At 26.3% G+C, this 17,725-nt stretch overlaps 1 protein-coding gene across 1 annotated transcript; it reads left to right on the top strand.

The window, feature by feature from the left end:
* The first annotated feature begins 60 nt into the window (after window positions 1-60).
* LOC105846916 (doublecortin domain-containing protein 2) lies at window positions 61-16,696 on the top strand. Its single transcript, XM_065795452.1, has 11 exons — window positions 61-470; window positions 1,091-1,142; window positions 2,810-2,904; window positions 4,656-4,787; window positions 6,315-6,458; window positions 9,961-10,000; window positions 10,162-10,726; window positions 10,921-11,145; window positions 11,215-11,283; window positions 11,408-11,475; window positions 16,599-16,696. Exons 1-11 carry the CDS (start codon window positions 178-180, stop codon window positions 16,629-16,631), a joined length of 1,716 nt encoding a protein of 571 aa, XP_065651524.1. The 5' UTR covers window positions 61-177; the 3' UTR covers window positions 16,632-16,696.
* The last annotated feature ends 1,029 nt before the right edge of the window (window positions 16,697-17,725 follow it).

The following is a 17,725-nucleotide window of genomic DNA, read 5'->3' as shown; positions in this document are numbered from 1 at the left end:
AACGTAAGACGTTGTTGGCGGTGCTACTAATGAAATGTAACGTCATGTTTGTTTTATTGTCATAGAAACCATTTGGGAAATCTCCGATTTAAAATTAAAATGGGGGAAGTTTCCGCTGAAAAGAACAGTAAGCAAAAAATGATTAAAAAAATAATGTTTTAATGATAATCATATGTCATGAATGCTCAAGAACGCGAGCATAGAAATCACGTTAATGATGTTTTTTCTACGCGTATAACGATTTATCGTAATGGTGATTTAAATTTTTATGGTAAAAAACTTGTAGTGAATAGAAAACATATAAGGACTTTTAACAGCTTTTTGGATGAAGTCACTCGTGATACCCAAGCTAAAGTTGCTGTACGTAGCATTAGAACTCCAAATCATGGAACTGTAGTTGCAAATCTTGATAGAGTAGAGAATGGTGGAGTATACGTTGCAGTAGGATTAGAAAAATTTAAGCATTTACCGTGAGTTGTTGAAACTTTTGAATTGATTTTTTTTTAGCTATATTGTTCACAATCAGTTTTTAAAAACATTTGCATCTTTAAATTCGTTAAAATTTTTTTACTTGTTTTTATTTTGATTAACCATCCAACAAGATATTTTGACGCGGTTTTAATGTGATATTAAATGATATCCCTACTCAAATATCCCCTCAATTTGTGGAATAGCATGTAGTACAACAACAACAACAACAAAAAGCAATATATTTACCAGAAATATAGATGTTTTACATAAGAATGTTATACGTTATAAAAAATAATTGTACAGTCTACATTTTGGATGGTTCACTCTCATATAGCTAGGCTAAATCGAGGAGAGCGACCAGTAGTTATACTTTTTAGGTGGTAGCCACATATGGCCTACATGTGGTTATAATACTTATACCACTTAATTATTATAGCCACACAGAGCATCATGTTTGATATAGCAACTCAATGTCTTATTTTACTTAGTTATTGAATAAGTTACAATCTATATGTAGTAGATAGTTAATAACTGTTGTTAATACCAACTTTTATTTAACATGTTTAATCATTATATTCAATGCTTTATATTCACTTTTCTTTTAATTTTGGATTTTAAGGTATAAAGAAATTCCTACCCATGATAATTTGTCTTTGAGGCATCATTTAAAGGTAATTTTTAAAATATAAACTTCTATGATAGTTTATTACATTGTCAAATGCTTACTTAATGCATATGCTTTGAGTCAAAAAAATTCCGACTCTACTATATACAATATATTCTACAAAGTCTGAATGTATTTGAAGAAAAAAGCAATTTAAATAACTATTAAAATTAAATAAATAATTTATAAAATTAGTAAAATATGTGTGTGTTTGTGTGTGTGCATGCGTGTGTGTGCATGTGTGTGTGTGTGTGTGTGTGTGTGTGTGTGTGTGTGTGTGTGTGTGTGTGTGTGTGTGTGTGTGTGTGTATATATATTTCATGTTAGGGTAGGGTTAAAACTATATTTTTTATATTAAAAAGCTGTAACATGAGAAGAAATTTTAGATGGAACAATCTTTTTTGCCACCACCTTATATTACTACAAAAAGAGTATATTTTTGTGTATAATCAGAATGAGTTCTAATGAAAGCTTGAAGTATCTTGTATTTGAGTTTATAACAAAGATAAAAACAGATGGGTTCATTTTTTATGGAGATTGATTATTTTTTAAAACAAAAGAAAGATTTTTTATGTCTTTATCAAATCCCAACCAAGTGTTATTAATTTTATATGTTGGAATTATATGAGAAGGAATTGGATTTTTTAATTACATCTAAAAATGCAATATGGTTTTCGTGTTCTTTTTCCATCATAAATTTCAAAATTTTATGTTATTAATCAAGATGATTTCTTAAGCTTCATATTCAGAATTAAAGATAGTAAACAGTATGTCATTGACATTCTGTTGATAAAAAATTGGTTCAGAAGAGGGACAATTATTAACCAATATTTCATTTTGAAATCCAATGAAAAGATTAGCTAAGATGGGGGCTAAAAAGAACCCATTTTAATATTGATTCTACAATGTTTAGTGGGTTAAAGTACAGATGTTTTACTTATTTGGTCAGTATAATTATAAACTAAATAAATTAAAGACTTACATGCGTAAGACAAAATTTTAATATCACAAAGTAATTTTGATTAAATAGTTTTCTGAAGTAGTAGCCATTTGGTAAAAGTGGTTTAAAGAAGAAAAGAACTCTGTTCTTTTTTTCTATAAACCTCTTAATTATAGTAATTTTTTAAATATAGTTGGCCCCCTGTTCCATTAGCTTAAGCTTCTTGTTCCTTAAATTTCATTCAGAAAAGTTATATCTTTATACTGTATATGTCACTTCATGCTCTAGAAACTTTTATTTATCAAGCAGTTTAATCATATTAAAGCAGTGTTTTAAGTCTTTTAAGTCTTCTGTCAACTATTTTCTTGCACTTTAAAAATTTTTTTTGTTTTCTGATAACGACCAACTTAAATAGTGGATGCTTTTGTTGCCAATTAAAAAAATGCAACTTTAAATCAAATGAGAAATATTAAAATAGTACAAGAGCAAGTGTGTTTAACATTATTCTAATTTATTCAAATGGATTTTTTATATTTTTTATTGTATTCAGTCGCAGGTATTTGGCAAAAAGCATGAAACTCAATTAGTTCTATTAAAAATATATGTATGTTTGTTTGTTTGTTTGTATGTTTACATGTATGTATATATGTATGTTTGTTTGTTTGTATGTATGTACGTATGTACATATATATAAGTTTGCATTTGTTATAATATGCATTTTTTTTATGGATCAGCCACAAGCTAAACCTATACCTCATAATCGTATATATGCTTCAGCTCGTTATCAAAAACTAGCAGTCTCAGAACCACTGTGTAACAGAATCATTTTGTAAGTTTAAATTAATGTTGTTTTTATACAATGCGAAGCATGATTTAAACTTTTTTAAATTTATATTTTGTCTAGTTTTTAATAAAAACTAGTTTCAGGCTTATTAAAAATTGACTCAGTTTGGTAATTTTAAGAATAGTTTTACAGTAAAATACAAAGTTGCCCAAAAAGTATTATGACATAATTATAACATAACAATAATATAATTAAAAAGTATAATGACATAATTATAACATAACAATAACATAATTAAAAAGTATAATGACATAATTATAACAACAATAACATAATTAAAAAGTATAATGACATAATTATCACATAACAATCTTTAAAATCTTTTTGCTTTCTTACTTTTTCTTTGGACTTTAATTTTTTAATACCTGACTTAAAATATGAGACTATGTAATGTTTTTTTGATAGTGTGATTTTAATAAGTGTAGCATTTATAATCTTATTTTTTCTAATACATTTAGGCTAAATATATAAAAGTTTCTTATATTTTTTATTTCATTTACTTAAATTTTTTTTATTTTAATTTCATCTATTTTCAAAAATAAATAAAAATTTTCAAAATAAAATAAATATACATTTTATATACCTTATATAAAAATACATTTTTTTTGAAGTTATTTTTAATATTGTTTTTTAACATGAAGCAACATTATTTAATTATTGTCAATTAACTAATATTATTATTATCATTATTAATTATTATTAAGTATTACTATTTAATAAAATGTTTTATATTCTTTATCAATTAAAAATAATTTGAATCTGTTAAAGATTATTTTGACCATCTTTAATATTTAACTTTTCTTCCACAATATTAACAGCTATCTTTATTGTTGTGTACCTAATGATAACCTAATAAAGGTTTGGGTAGTTTGTTATTCATTTAAAGTCTCTTTTACAATTTTTGAAGTAATAGGATAATATCAATGAGATTTCCCAATATTTTGTAGAACAATAACAATAAATATTCCCAATTCTAATATCATAAAAGCGTTGTAAAAAATAAATTCCTGGCTAACACTCTGACAATGCCTAAGAGTTTCTATCCTATTTTCTCAAAAAAATTTTATCCATGTATTTTTTTAATAAACAAGTAATTTTCCATGTTCTGGACCATATAGACCATGCCAGGTACTCAGCACATTTCTACTCTTTTTATATTCTTTTTATTTTTAATTCCTTTATGTTTTACTGATTGAGTCTTCTATCAGACAATATTATGACTGTTTAATCACTCTACATAACTTTTTATTTCTTCAAGACAACAATAATATAGTTCAATTTTTTACCAATTTTTCACTGTTGTGTGATGATTTGGCAATTTTATAGGATTGTATTTCGAAGATATATTGCATTTAATGAGTAAAGGATAGTTGTTACAGCCATTAAGCAACAATTTTATGTTTTATATGCATCATAAATTTTTTTATACATTTATAAATTTTTTTACATGCATTACAAATTCTAATTCCATCATTCAACTTATAAAATATGTATAGCTGCTCAAAGAATTTTTATCCATGTACATTTTTTTATGAGACAACTACTCCCGTAAATTCTTATTTTATATTTTACTGATATGTATGATTTGAGATTTTTTGAAAAACAAAATTTGAAAAATAAAAAAATTATTAAGTTTTGAAATATAATATAATTTAAAAAGTGATTGAACTTTCACTTTTATGATTTACTTTTATGATATTGCTAATTGCCTAGTTTTAAACTCACTTTATTAATAGAGTTTATCGAAATGGAGATGATCTTTATCCAGGCAAAAAGTTGTTGCTTGACAAAAGGTTGCTTGAAAATATGGATACTCTTTTGCAATACATTACAGACAAAATCAAGTTAACAACAGGAGCAGTACGAAGGTTTGAAATTTTGTAATCAAACATTTTATAATTGTATTTATATATACTGCATTACTTTTAATAAAACTCAGCGTGTTTATTTAACCATTAGACTTTATAGGGTGTGTCCAATTGAGCAGAGTGTTTAAAACAGAAACTTTTTTTGTTCATTTTTTTTCTATGTTTTTTAACTTTAAATTTTAAAATGTTTTTGTTATTTTATTTATCACTACAAGAAAGTTCTGTTCATATTTTTATCACTACGAGAAATATTAAATTTTTGTAGTTAAGCTTTTAGACATACATAAAAAAAGTGTTTTTAACCATTGAAAATTAATTGGTGTGAGTTGTTCTAAAAAAGAAATTTGGTAAAAAGTTATTGACATAAACTTAATTTTTTTTTGTACTTAGTTTCAAATGGTTTTTTTTAAATGTTGTACATAATCTTAATTGATAATAGTTGACAATTTGTTTCAATTTTTTGCTTTTAGCTTATAAGTGCTTTTTACGGGTCACTTTTTTTCCTAATTTTTCAAGAACAATGACCAAAAATACAACTACCAGTTCTAGTCAGTGCTAGGTAAAATACTTTATAAAAATATTTAAAATACAAATACAAATACTGGAAAAAAAAATTATTTTAAATAAAAATACAAATACTTCGAAAGTATTTTAAATACTTTTGAAAAAGTATTTAAAATATTAAATACAAAATACTTTACCAAAATTTACAACTATGGCAATTTTCAAAATTTTTATCATTGCTCTAAAGTAATTTTTAGTCATTATACTACATTTATATCAAAATATCATTCATTCAGTCGTTCACATTTGTTTTTAGCAACAGCTGTTTTTTGAACATCATATCAATTAGACAGTTATGCCTAGGTGTTTGTATTTGTAATACTAAGCATATTGCTGATAGCTGATATTTTATTACTTATTTTGATTTGGCTACGATTTTGAAAAAGGTACCATCTTCAATGGCTGGTAAAATTTCATTATTTTCTTGATTTTCATTTACTGATTCAAAAGTCTTTTTATTTTCGCTGTTAAAGCAGCCATCTTTAATTTAAAACAATTCCTGCGATATCATTTAATAATTACCCTAATGAAACTAAGGTAGGTAAAAAAAAACAAGAAATAATTCAGAATAAATAGTGGCTAAGTGGCTCTTCAGAATAAACAGTGACAAAGTGGACAATGTGCATTGTAAATGCTTTCAGCAGTATTTGAATTATAAGTATTTTCATAAGAATTTTCAATAAGTATAAAATACAAAAAAATAATAAAAAGTATACAAATACTAAATACTTTCAATAAAAGTATTTAAAATAGTACAAATACAAGTACAAATACAGTGAAAGTATTTAAAATAGTATTATAAATACTTGGTATTTAAAATACTCCCAGCACTGGTTCTAGTTATGGATGATAATAAAATGAAAGTATTAAATATAGGATCTGATTTTGACAATGGAGCAGTAAAAGTTGGCAATTTAAACCTTTATGTAGGAAGTTTTATTTTTAATTTGTTTTGTTTTTTAGTTTGCATACGTTGGATGGGTCAGTAATTAAAGAGACAAGTCAGTTAGAGACAGGTGTAAAGTACGTTGCTGTTGGATACCAAAAACATTTTGTCAAAGGGATTTACTTAAATGAAAGTGAACCTTTTAATGTTTCTATAAAGAAGTAAGTTTCTGTTACTTTTAAAATTCTAAATACAAATAAAGAATTTTCAAAGAGAACAAAGAGGTGTGAGAATACTTTTAAATATTTTTCAATTACTTTTTTCTTAAAAGCTTATAAAATTAAAAAATATACATTTTTGAACTCAATTAAAAGCAGTGTATGTTGCAAATTATCAACTGAGATTAGTTGACTTTGAATTAGAGTTTATTGAAAACCTTTTTTTTTCCCCTGAAATAAATAAAACTAAATGTAAAAAAGTTACAATATAACAACAACTTTTTTATTATTATTTTTTAAATAAATTACTTTCCCAAGCTTTATATAGTTGTAACAACAGTATATATATATATATATATATATATATATATATATATATATATATATATATATATATATATATATATATATAAATATATATATATATATATAAATATATATATATATATATAAATATATATATATATATATATATATAAATATATATATATATATATATATATATATATATATATAATATATATATATATATATATATATAAATATATATATATCTATATATATATATATATATATATATATATATATATATATATATATATATATATATATATATAAATATATATATATATATATATATATTATATGTGTATATATATATATATATATATATATATATATATATATATATATATATATATATTTATATATATATATATATATATATATATATATATATATATATATATATATATATATATATATATATATATATATATATATAAGTGTTGTTACAAATTTTATATAATTTGACTGTCAACTAAATTGACTAGTATATTTTTGAAAGTCGACTAATACATTTTTAATGCATTTCAACTAAAAGTTGATTTAGTCGAAATATGTGAATAATTTATTTTTTTGAAATAAAGTTTAATAAAAATAATAAAATAATTTATATCCGCTTTTTATTTTTAACATCATATCATTTAAATATAATGAAGCATAACAATATCAAGGGCCGCTCCAACAGCAGAATAATTTAGGAACCATCTTTTTTTTTTTAACATCTTCGCTTCCAACAAGGCTGCAAGCAGCGACTAATTAAAGTTGGAAGTTACTGAAAGAGAAAAGATGAAGATTGTAGAGCAAGATAATGATTAACGGTGGACTTGAAGGATTGCAAATTATATGAATCAGGAAAGCAAGATGAAGGAAGCGAATTCCAAAGAGCTAATGTTCAAGGAAAAAAACTAGAGGAATAAGCGTTTTTGGAGCACTTAGGAACAGTCACAGAAAAAAGATGACACTTAATTGAATGACGAGTAACACGAGAATGAATTTTAGTAGATGGCACAAGAGACGCTAGCTCTATAGAGCAGTGCCTATTATAGTATTTGTAGAAAAGAGAAAGAGAAGCAACATTACAACGATGTGATAATGGTTGGAGGTTGGCTGCAAGAGCAGGTCCAACTATGTTTACAATGCATTTTTGCACCTTGTCTAAAAGAGAAAGAGCATCATTAGAAGATCCGCCTCAGATATGGCAACAGTATTCCATACAAGGCCGGATTTGAGATTTATAGAGATAAAGAATAGAATCTGAAGTAAGAAAGTGTCGAGCTCGATAAAGAGATGCAACCTTAGCAGATGCTAATTTTCAACTGATTTGATATATGGTTTCCAATAAAGATTGGAAGTAAGAGTTAATCCTAGAAGATGAAGAGTAGGTGACTCATCGAGTACATCACTGTTCATAAATATAGGAAGATCTAAATTATTGCGATAACGATTGGCTGAAAAAAATTGAGTTTTATCTGAATTAAAGTTAATCTTAAATACTTGCTATATTAATATATGCTAATATGCTATGCTAAAGTTAATCTTGCTATATTAATATATGCTAATATGCTATGCTAAAGTTAATCTTAAATACTTGCTATATATCAAAAAGTTTATACAATCATACTTACAATGTGAATGTATTTGTTACATTTAAATTTTAGAGCTTCACAGCCTAATTTAGCCCATGACCCTGAGCCAGCCTGAAACGGCCCTGTATGTGTATTAATGAAAATCACAAGCATCAACATAACCCAAAGTTTTATTAGGTATAAATAATGTATTTTCATGCTATAAATTAGATGAATTACATGTTGTTGTTATTAAATGAATAAACAAAATTTTAAGATTGAAAAATTAAATTGGATGTAAAGATAAAAGGATTTTAAGATTTTTACTATATTAAAGCTACTTTTAGTCAATTTGTAGGAAGCCCATAGTCGAATAAATCAACAATTTAATTTTTCAAAGTTCTCTAATTTCGACTAGTCGACTTTTAGTTGATTTAGTCAAAGTCAATAACAGTATATATATATATATATATATATATATATATATATATATATATATATATATATATATATATATATATATATATATATATATATATATATATATATATATATATATATATATATATATATAGAGAGAGAGAGAGAGAGAGAGAGAGAGAGAGTTCTATAAATTGTTGCATTTGAGAGTACGGAAGGTAAAAAATGATTCTTTTGACAACAAATATGTCACTTTTAATTACTTTTGACTTTCATCCAACATTTCAGTGTTGTCATAAAGTTAAAACCATTAATTTAATTGGAAATTAATCATTTTTTTTAAAAAACACAAATTTTATTGACCAGAATGTTTTTAAAAACATTCTGAGTGTTTTTAAAAATATAAACAGTTTTTATTTTTATTCTTTTTTAATAGAATGTTTTTATTTTTTTTACTGTAAATCATGTGCAGAGTGTTGCTACATCGACTATCTTATAGCCTGCTGCTACAAGGAAGTGCTGATACATCGACTATCTTATAGTCTGACTTGCAAGGGAGTGCTGCTACATTGACTGAGGGTTTGTTTGGGGCAGGCAGTCTATCAAGTAATAAAAAAAAATTCCGGTCTTGCATTTTAATTTTTTTTGTGTCAACAAAATATGACAACCTGTTAGGAGTCTCCATCACTTTCCCAAATTTAATTGATTGAGGTTGTTCATTATTAGTTGGATCTAAGTTTCCTAAATTATGATAAAACTGCCAACATTAGTTGTTGCTGGCAACTTCAATGTTTCACTTTAAACTTCTTTGTTTCACAGCTAAATTTTCAGTAATCTAATTCTTCATTAACTTGGGTTTAGTTTTTTTGGGATGATAATACTAATATTCTATGCAGTTCAGTTAACTCACCATTATTCAAATCATTCTTAATTTTGTATTGACTTTTCTGAGATGTCAATAGTCAGTATTTTCAGATTTAGATTTGCATGCTTTGGTGCATTTGCATTTTGTTACAGTTAATAATTTATTAAAAAGTTAATTTTATTATAAAAAAATTTCGTTTTTTTACATTTAATAGTTTATTGAGTTAATAGAAAAATAAAATTATTAACTTAACATTTGTGTTTATATTTTGCTTATTCAAGGTTTAACAATCATTTATGTTTTTTTTAAGAATTCATCATAAGGCTTTAAAATTCAAGAAAAATAAAAAGGTATTAATGTAATTTTTAAAAATGTTTGCAATCTTAATATGTCGGGAAAGGATAAATCCCCCTGTTAGAATTTCCCATTACAAGTCATTAGACTTTTTAGTTAAAGCCATAACTTTATTTTGTATTTTCAAAAAAGTTTTTAGAAATTTGATGTTTTATAGAAAAAAATGTTAAATGAAGAAAAACAAGAAGTTAAAAATGATCACAACTTGAATAAAACACACGAGGATATTTCAGAGTTAGTTAAAACAGCAGTGGAAGATTTAAATTTTTCAAGTACTGATGAAGAAAAAAACCACAAGTCAGAGTTTGTTCTTAAGCGCATGAATAAAGTTGCTTCAAACAATAAAATCAATCAACAAGATACTAAAATAGATGAAGCAAAAATTGTTGAAAAAAACATGAATAAAGTTGCTTCAAACAATAAAATCAATCAGTATGAACCTCAAATTGAAGAAGCAAAAGTTGTTGAAAAGCACATGACTAAAGTTGTTTCAAGCAATAAAATCAATCAACAACATCCGAAAGTTGACAACGGTAAAATAATTGAAAAACCCATGACTAACATTGCTTCAAACAACAAAGTTAATATGCAAAACCCTAAAGTAGAAGAAGCAAAAGTTATTAAAAAAATATCATCAAAAAAAAAACTATCTTCAGAAATGGAACATGAAAAAAGTTTAAATAACTCTCCTGTGGAAAAAGTTTTAGATGAACATATTGATAGTAATTTTCAATATATATATTTTTGTACATATTATAACTTTATAACTTTTTTTTTTAGATTTTGCAAATTTTAATTAGTTTTTATTAGTTATGTAATTTTTTTAAAATTCATAATTCATTCATTTGAATTAAATTATTCATTTTAATATGAATTTTAGAATAGTAGCAAATAGTTTTTAATTGTTTTTGTTTAGAAGAAAATGAAAAAGAGAATATTTTACAAAATCAATCTATCCAGATACAGAAAAAAAGCTCGCTGTCTCAGGCTACTATCAAAAATATATATTCTAAGAGTCTTCCAACAAAGTCTTTAACTATAAACGAGTTAGATTCTAGTAAACCATTAAAGATCCTTACCAGTAATCTTTCCATCTCACATTTAAAAATACCACCAAATATGCCAGCTGAAGAAGATTCAAGTATATATTTAACAGTTTAATAGAGTAATTTTTTTTTTAATATGATGTTTTATTTTACTTTTTTTTTAGAAATTCCTCCTATCTTTCAAGCCAGTGGTGAAACTATGGAAACTGCAAATGAAGTTGTTGAAAGTCATGGTATTTTATTTTAATGAATTAATAGGTTATTTTTTGAGGCAGTTAGTAATGTGTTTGTAAGTGTTTAACATTTATTAACATCTAGGCTATCTGTATGTATTTAATATTTTTTTATTTATTTTAGAAACTAACATTGAACCAGCTGTTGAAATGGTTCCTCCTAAGGAAATTCAAGATGAAGAAATCGAAAAAGTATTTTTTTCTTAATAAAGTTAATTTTATTCAAATGCCAACTTTTTCACTTCTTTTTGGTCTCTTAATTTCTGAAACATCACTTAACTATCACCTTATTGTTTATATTAAAAAAACTGATATATTATGTTTAATGCAAAAGCTTTCAAAAAGTTGTGTTTAAAAGTTATTTTTTTCCATTGTTGCTATGTCCTGATGGAAGCATTTACCAAGTTGATTGCTAACTGCACCACAGTTATCAGGAAAAAAGTCAAAGTAGTGCAAAAAGTGAATCTTCAATAACATGTTGCTTCTGGTAGGCTAAGAGAACTCTTGTTTAATATTCTTCATAGTTATCTGCTTTCTTGTTTCCCAAAATATTCTCAAGCACAAGTTTGAAGGATTTTTAGGCATTCCTCTGAAAACCCTGTAGGATCTGAAATAAAATGTTCTTCTTTTAAAGGTTCATGTATTTGTTCAACAGTAAGCACATCTTTCTTTATTTTTGCCCTCAATCAACCATGGGAATTTTTCTGAGCCTGGCCATATCAATTTATTGCCATAACAAAGTTCTTTATAAGTCTTAATTTTATATTTAATGATGGTTGCAAAACATTTTTGGGTTTTACTAGTGATTTTTTTTTTCTAGATCCAGGGTCTTTAGGAAAGTTCATACTTTTGTTTTGTAGAGTTCATAGCATGCTCTACTATTTTACATACACAGAAACATAGAAAACAGCAAAATTTGTTGTATACCGTTTGCATTACCAGCAAAATGGCAACTACTTTTACATCCCAATAGATCAGTCACTGGTGGCTCTTGTAGTTAATAGAGTCAAAAAGAAGCTAATTTAGCCCTATCATGATCTGTTTCTTCATCTTCAGATTCCAGAGAATAATCTACAGGTATGGATCAGGAATGGGGTTCTCCATGAGGTACTAGATGAATTGTGGATGGTATATTAAGAATGTTGACAATCAGTTCTTTTTTCTTGGACATTCTGAACAGTAGGAATGACATGATACAAAAGTAGCAGTTCATAACACTAATAAACTAAATGAGGCATATTGATATAATAAATGCTAACTGACATGAAAAACTCAGGCATTACTCAAATGTTTATCTGTGACTGACTAATAGAGAAACATATATAAGCAGTGAATGTAATGACTCAGCACAGAATTATTGTAAGCTAGTTATACTTCAATGCTTTGCATCTTCACTGAAAAAACATCTAGGTTTAACTTCAATCTTCTCTAAATAGTTTGCAGAATAATCATGAGTTTACTTTCCTAAGTCTTCAAATCATGTCATAATCCACCTGTAAATCACCTGTAAGAAACAAACTACAAACAGTTAAAAAAAGTTTCACTTCTAATTTTTTTAAATTTTCTAAGATTGCATATTAAAATCATTGTAAGAAAATATATTTTCTGAAACTTAAAATCCAGATATAACTTTGGATCACTGAATCTTAGTTAACAACACATAAAATGCCCAGGAACATGACCTATTAGGGTCATGAATGTAAGATGTATTTATACCTTCAACTGCTAATCAAACTTCAACTGCTAATCAAACTTCAACTGCTAATCAAACTTGTATTGTTGTTCTCACACCTTCATCAATTCCTATTAAATTCTGGCACACAAGGTCACTTATTAGTATCATTATAAATGAAGATGGTTTTTTCATCTCACCAATTATGTCTGACTTTTGTTATATTGTCAGCTTTTTTTTTGAAGTTAGTAGCTACAGAACTTTTAATTAAATGTTTACCACTTTTAATTAAATGCTTATATTAAACTATTAAGTGTACCACTTAGAGTTAAATGCTTTGATGATACATTAATAGCTAATTTCAGTGGCAATAAATAAACTGGATAATGAAGTTGACATGCGTAACAAATCACTACTTTATGAGAGCCAATGTTTTTCTCTCATTGGACCACCATTTAAATAGACCCGTATATCAACTTGATGTGAAAGGAGAACTTCACCATTTTCATTGTGAAATAAAAATCAAACCTCTTATACTTTTAGGATGTTTTATGTGTTCTTGTTAACTTGAATGTTAATATGCTTATCTCTATTTCATCACACATTCCTTAAGATATATGATGACATTCCTTAATTGAACGTCCTTCTTCCTTGGCTTGTTTTTCTTCAAGTACCGTGACTTCTTTTATTGACATTAGGTTCCTTAATGAATCCATTGACTCTTTTCAATCTCAAATCCACTAGGCTACTATCTCTGAATCTAAGTCACTATGAAATTTATTGCCTTGCCTCCATCATGTACTCAAACTACATTAATTGAGTTTGTTTGCGACTAGTTGGCTCTAAGTTTGCTAAATTGTAATAAACCTGTCTATGTACTCTCATAAAAAGAGTTCCACAAATTTTTTTTCAATGCCAAATCCGCTCCATGATCTAAAAGACAAATTGCTTAAATGCTTTACTTTGCTCATCAACATCTGTAAGTAATCTCCAAATAAAATATGTAGTTTCAATAGACAGTAACAGTACTTTGACTTTGTGGCAACACATGCTATGATTACTTTTCTCATTGGATTCACATATAAAATGTGATGCATTGCAATACACAAATATCTGTTCTCTGGTTCACAATAATAATCTCTTTCATTAGTTGTTCCTGCTAACCTTAATGTTTTACTTTAAATGCAGCTTTTTTGCTCTTGACTCTTTTTTTTTACCATTTAAAGCTGTTTGCTGCCATTTGATCATTTCACGTCTCTAATGTTTTACTCACCTTTTCTTCACAGCTTCACATTTCTATTTTTCTCATATCAGCTAATTCACTGCTATCTAATTCTTCCTTAATTTTGCTTTGACTTTTCGGGGTATTCTGTCAACTATTTTACAAGTGCTTCAGTAAATCTTTTTTTCTTGTCTACTGGAAAATGTTGATACTTGAAATTTTGGTGGTTCCAAAAGATCTTTAAGTCTTAAACTACCAACTTTCTAATACGTCATTTTGAGACTAACAGCTTACTATCTGAAAATCAGATCTTCTTACTGCTGACTTGTTTATTGTAATATAAGAGAAGTTTTGTTATGCATTCAAGAAAAATTGTCAGGCAATATTATTATCATAATATAAAAATTTATTATGCATTGGAGGAAAGCGGCCAGGCAAAGGCTAAAGATCTGGACAAATCAAAAGCTTTCAATCAAGAATGTCGTGCTGATTTTCTTTATATGCTTGCCTCATATGTACTCTCCTTCATTCCCAATAACTTCTGGGGAAATCAAAAGGTTCCGTTCTTAGTCTTGTCTTGTTCCTCATCTATATTAGTAATCTTCCTGACAACCTTACCTTTAAAACAGCTCTATTTGCTGTTGACAACTATATAATTCAGTTTTGACAAAGTTATTGATCGTTAAAAACGTAGTTGATATTGAATCTAATCTCTCTTCTATGACAGCTTGGGCTAATAACTACTGTTAAATTTTAATCCAAATAAAACTCAGTTGTTTATTGTTAATAATCATTGCAATACTGTTGATATATCTATATTCATAAAACACTAATTAAATCTTTTACACTATAAGAAACACTATTAAATCTTTTACTTTCTTGGATAATCATTCATTGCTGACCTCTCATGGAAACTATATTTACAATCTATTGCAATATCTTTTCTTTATCATGCTTGCCTTTGTCTTACTCATGAGTCCATTCTCTACATCAACTATTTTCTTATTTGTCCCTACATTGAATGCTGTTGTCATATTTGTGCTGGTTCTTCTAATGATGCCCTTTCTTTTAACTATTGTAAATGTAGTTGAACATGCTCTGTCGTTGTAAGATTGCTTCTTTTTTCTTTTCCTGCAAATAGTATCATGATTAATACTCAAACAAGCTATATCTTAAGCTCTATCAACAAAAACTCATTCTGGCTTGACTTGTCATTCAGCAAAGTTGCATCCAGCTAACACAAAACGTTCAACAAACGTTGCAAACGTTGATGAACGTTCTATGAACGTTCATAAAAGGTGCTCGAACTTTTGCGACGTTTTTCGAGCGTACTTGAACGTTTTGTGTTCGCTGGGCTCTTACTGTATCTATTCCTTTATGCTCTAAAAACTTTTATTTATCTAGTTTCTTTCTTTGCACTTTGATGCTTGAAAACTCTTTCCTGTCATCAAACTTTCCTGACTCATACAACCTACAAATTTTCAAGTCTTCTGTCACCTTTTTATTGCTCTTTAATTTCATTGATTGTTTTCTAATAACTCCCAATTTAATAGTGGTTTATTGCAGCCTTGTTGAGAGTGAATTTGTCTTAAAAAACTTGTCAATGTTTCTTGTTCGTATTTGATGACATCGAATAATGTTTTTTCTCTTTTAAACAAGGTTTAAACTAATGTATTGGACATGTAAATGTATTGGAACTGTTCTAGCTGCCAAACTTAAGCCTCAGTTCCATTCTCATAAGATTACATCTCTTTTTCTTTTTTTCTGACGTCATTATGGTTGTTGCTCATACAAGCTGTTATCTCTTGTTCCTCTAAACAAAAACCAATATTTTATAACAATATAATTGTTAATTTGATTCAACAGTCACACCTTTTTACTGCAACTGTTTCTTTATGCTCAAAAAATAAATATGAAAATCAATGATTTAGAACTGACCCCCCACCCTCACCTTAAGTGTCAATCACTCAATGAATCTTTTTTTTCTATTAACTCTCATTTTAAATAGTAGTTGTTTGCAGCCATTTCGAAAGTGAACTTTGGAAAAAATAAAATTTAACAATTTTTGAAAATCAAAACTAAATATTTAAGAATCTATTTATTCAATTATTAGTAACTTCGACAGGTAAAGCATTTGAGAGCAATTACTTTTTACTTGTTTGTTCTTCGGTATCTAAAGTATCATTTTTAATACATTTACTATAGTGAAGAAAATGCACTCGTATGTTATCCATCTTATAGTTAAAAATAAAAAAGATAAGGTGTATACATTTTACAAATCTTTTAACTTTTTTTTCTTAATTTCAAGTCACTTTAATTACACTCTACTTTTTCGTTATCTTGTTTTGTTTTGTTTTAGTTTAGTTTTATTAGTTTTATTAATATATATAAATAAATATATTTATTTTTTTAACTTTTAAGGAAAATGAAGTCAAGTTAAGTATCGATGGGTAACAAAGAACTTAAGGAAATATGCAATGAAATTTGATTTTTAAAGTGAATATTTTTCAATAAAGCAACTGAGTGTTTTTTTTATTATGTTTTTATTTTAGAGTTTTATTTTATTAAACATTTCTATTAATCTATTAATTTTATTACAAATCAATTTTAATTAAGCTATTAAGTTTAACTTTTTTTAAAGATGTTCTGTTTTTTATCAACCACTATTTGCGTCATTAACATGAAAAATGAAAATTTATTTTGAAAATGCAAAGTTTACCATATAGCATAATAATTTGAGTGTTTCAATTATTTGCAGACTCGCCTATTTATTTAGGATCAAAGTATTGTTAAAAAAAAAAAGTACATATATTTTAAAACTTTTTAAACTTCTTTGAAGCAATTCTATCAATATTATATATAACAATTTTTAATCGAACTTATTTTTGCTGTATAATATTTTTATTCACTGTATATATATATATATTCACGCCTTTAATTTTTGTTTTATATGTTCAGCTTGTTTGTAAAATATTTAAATATATATATATTTTTTACTCGCGGGTTAATGTTAACGCCACACAAAAATTGTGTTAATTACGTTGAGCTTAAAATATAAGCTTAATATTGTTTACAAAACTTTGGCTTCCTTAAAAAACTTTTACTTTAAACACAACGGCAGTTAGCAACTGCGTAAAAAGTTTTGCATCTGCTTTAACAAACCCCTCCCCCCACCCCACCCCTTTGCCCAATTTTTTTTTTAAATGTTCCTTTTTTTTTTAGAAGACTTCTTGCTTTTTTTTTAGAAGACTAGATATAGAAGACCTTTTTTAGAAACTGACGATTGTGCTAAGAGAGAAAAAAAACGTTTTATTTTATCTGTTTTTTTTTTAATGGTTTTTTTGATTTTAGATTTTTTTTTTAATTAAAAAAACTTATTACTTGTTATATTGAAATTTATTATAATGTCAACAATTAATACAAAATTTAATTAATTGTTTAAAAAATAATTTAAATTATTTAACGTTGGTTTATTATATAAACCAACCTTACGTTAAGGTTGGTCCATCTTCGAGGTTTTAATATGATCTCAGTTGCGCGTAAAGCAA

Source organism: Hydra vulgaris, chromosome 04, assembly GCF_038396675.1.
Source record: "Hydra vulgaris chromosome 04, alternate assembly HydraT2T_AEP".
Taxonomy (NCBI): domain Eukaryota; kingdom Metazoa; phylum Cnidaria; class Hydrozoa; order Anthoathecata; family Hydridae; genus Hydra; species Hydra vulgaris.
This window is presented reverse-complemented; position numbering and strand designations above follow the sequence as displayed.

Bases quoted from the DNA above. Each gene is read 5' to 3' on its own strand.
- LOC105846916 (XM_065795452.1), top strand. From the start codon at position 178: ATGAATGCTCAAGAACGCGAGCATAGAAATCACGTTAATGATGTTTTT. The intron at 6,459-9,960 runs GTAAGTTTCTGT...GTTTTTTTTAAG, and splicing joins TTTAATGTTTCTATAAAGAA to AATTCATCATAAGGCTTTAA. The intron at 11,476-16,598 runs GTATTTTTTTCT...TTAACTTTTAAG, and splicing joins AAGATGAAGAAATCGAAAAA to GAAAATGAAGTCAAGTTAAG.